Source organism: Bos javanicus, chromosome 15 (genome assembly GCF_032452875.1).
Source record: "Bos javanicus breed banteng chromosome 15, ARS-OSU_banteng_1.0, whole genome shotgun sequence".
Classification (NCBI taxonomy): Eukaryota; Metazoa; Chordata; class Mammalia; order Artiodactyla; family Bovidae; genus Bos; species Bos javanicus.
The window spans coordinates 44,876,900-44,879,171 of record NC_083882.1 but is presented as its reverse complement, the minus strand read 5'-3'; the positions used below and the strand labels follow the sequence as shown (position 1 = coordinate 44,879,171).

Below are 2,272 nucleotides of genomic sequence, written 5' to 3'. Positions count from 1 at the left end.
AGACAGAAGCCCACCAGGCTCCCCTGTCCCTGGGATTCTCCAGGCAAGAACACTGGAGTGGGTTGCCATTTCCTTCTCCAATGCAGGAAAGTGAAGAGTGAAAGGGAAGTCGCTCAGTCGTGTCCAACTCTTAGCGACCCCATCACTGCAGCCTACCAGGCTCCTCCATCCATGGGATTTTCCAGGCAAGAGTACTGGAGTGGGGTGCCATTGCCTTCTCCGAGTGGAAGTATGGAGATGGATAAATAAATGGGGAACAAAATTGTAGATAGAATCATTAGGATTTTATTACATGTGGTCCAATGTGAGGAATAAGATGAGGACCACTCACATATTTCAGACACAAGAGATTGGGTGGATTGTGGTATCATTCCACAGATACAGAACACAGGAGGAGTGGTCCAAGGAAGGGATGAGTTTGGTCTGGAGGAGGCTGAGTTAGGGTATTTCTTGGATCCTCAGCTGGAGACTTCCAAACAATTACTGAAACTATGCATCTGGATAGTAGAAGAGAGTTCCAAGATTCAAGTTAAAGAGGTTCTTTAAAGTAAATGGTGGATAAGTAAAAGAATAAAATTGAGACTGCCAGAGAGTGAGGTTGAATCATTCTTTTTTATGTAAAAAGCAAAGAAACAAAAAATCAAAACATCATCTACAGCATCATAGTTACAGACCGGGCAGAGGAAGTAAACACTATGAGTGGCTCCAAGGAATAACCAAAGAAATTCAGGAACAGCTAAGGAAAACTGGAAATGTGTAGGAAGAAAGCATAAAACAAGTGAACATTCACATTTCCTTCAACAGGAACAACTCCCAGAGGAGATGGAGGCTGGAAACCACACCAGTGTGACAGAGTTCATCCTTTTGGGGTTAACGGAGGATCCTACACTTTGTGTCATCTTCTTTGTGGTGTTTGTAGGCATTTATGTCATCACCTTAATAGGCAATATTAGCATAATCATTTTAATAAGAAGCTGTTCCCACCTTCATACTCCCATGTACTTCTTCCTCAGTCACTTGGCTTTTGTAGACATCGGGCTTTCCATATCCATCACACCTATGATGATTATAGGACTTCTGAAACATAGATTGGCCCTCCCAGTTGCTGGCTGTGAAGCTCAGCTCTGTTCTGGGGTCACATTTGGGACATCTGAGTGCTTCCTGCTGGCTGCCATGGCTTATGACCGCTATGTGGCCATCTGCTTGCCCCTGCTCTATTCCACCCATATGTCCCCCAGAGCCTGTGTCGTCTTGGTTGGGGCTTGCTATCTGGGTGGGTGTGTGAATGCTTGGACATTTGCTAGTTGCTTACTGACTCTGTCTTTCTGTGGGCCAAATCAGGTAGACCACTTTTTCTGTGACTTCTCCCCTCTGTTGAAACTTTCCTGCTCAGATGTCTCCATCATTGAAATTATCCCTTCCATCTCTTCTGGCTCCATCATTGTGGTCACAGTGTCCATCATAGCTCTCTCTTACATCTGCATCCTCAACACCATCCTGAAGATGCACTCCACTGAAGGGAGACACAAGGCCTTCTCCACTTGCACCTCTCACCTCACTGCAGTCACTCTCTACTATGGAACGATTACCTTCATTTATGTGATGCCTAAATCCAGCTACTCAACTGAGCAGAACAAAGTGCTGTCTCTGTTCTACACAGTGTTGATACCCATGTTGAACCCTCTCATCTACAGTCTGAGGAACAGAGATGTAAAGGAGGCCCTGAGAAAGCAAGTGTCAGAATATATTCTTAGGATCTATTCTTAACATTTCAGATGACCTATAAATTTTTGTTTACCAGTAGCATACCAGTTGCTTAAATTGAAAACACAATGCTGCTGCTGCTGCTTCTAAGTCGCTTCAGTCGTGTCCGACTCTGTGCGACCCCATAGATGGCAGCCCACCAGGCTCCCCCGTCCCCAGGTTTCTCCAGGCAAGAACACTGGAGTGGGTTGCCGTTGCCTTCTCCAATGCATGAAAGGGAAAAGTGAAAGTGAAGTCGCTCAGTCGTATCTGACTCTTCGCGACCCCATGGACTGCAGCCCACCAGGCTCCTCCGTCCATGGGATTTTCCAGGCAAGAGTACTGGAGTGGGGTGCCATTCCCTTCTCCTGAAAACACAATACTTCTTCTTTAAAATTTTATTGGAGCATAGTTGATTTATAATATATTAATTTCTGATGTGCAGCAGAGAGACTCACAGATATGTATATATATTCTTTCTCATATTCTTTTCCATTATGGTTTATCACAGGATATTGAATATAGTTCC

At 44.7% G+C, this 2,272-nt stretch overlaps 1 protein-coding gene across 1 annotated transcript; it reads left to right on the top strand.

Moving 5' to 3' along the window:
- Positions 1 to 585: 585 nt before the first annotated feature.
- LOC133261201 (olfactory receptor 5P1-like) lies at positions 586 to 1,767 on the top strand. The gene has a single exon (XM_061439717.1). It carries the CDS (start codon positions 823 to 825, stop codon positions 1,765 to 1,767), a length of 945 nt encoding a protein of 314 aa, XP_061295701.1. The 5' UTR covers positions 586 to 822.
- The last annotated feature ends 505 nt before the right edge of the window (positions 1,768 to 2,272 follow it).

Coding starts and splice junctions, on each gene's coding strand:
- LOC133261201 (XM_061439717.1), top strand. CDS start 823: ATGGAGGCTGGAAACCACACCAGTGTGACAGAGTTCATCCTTTTGGGG.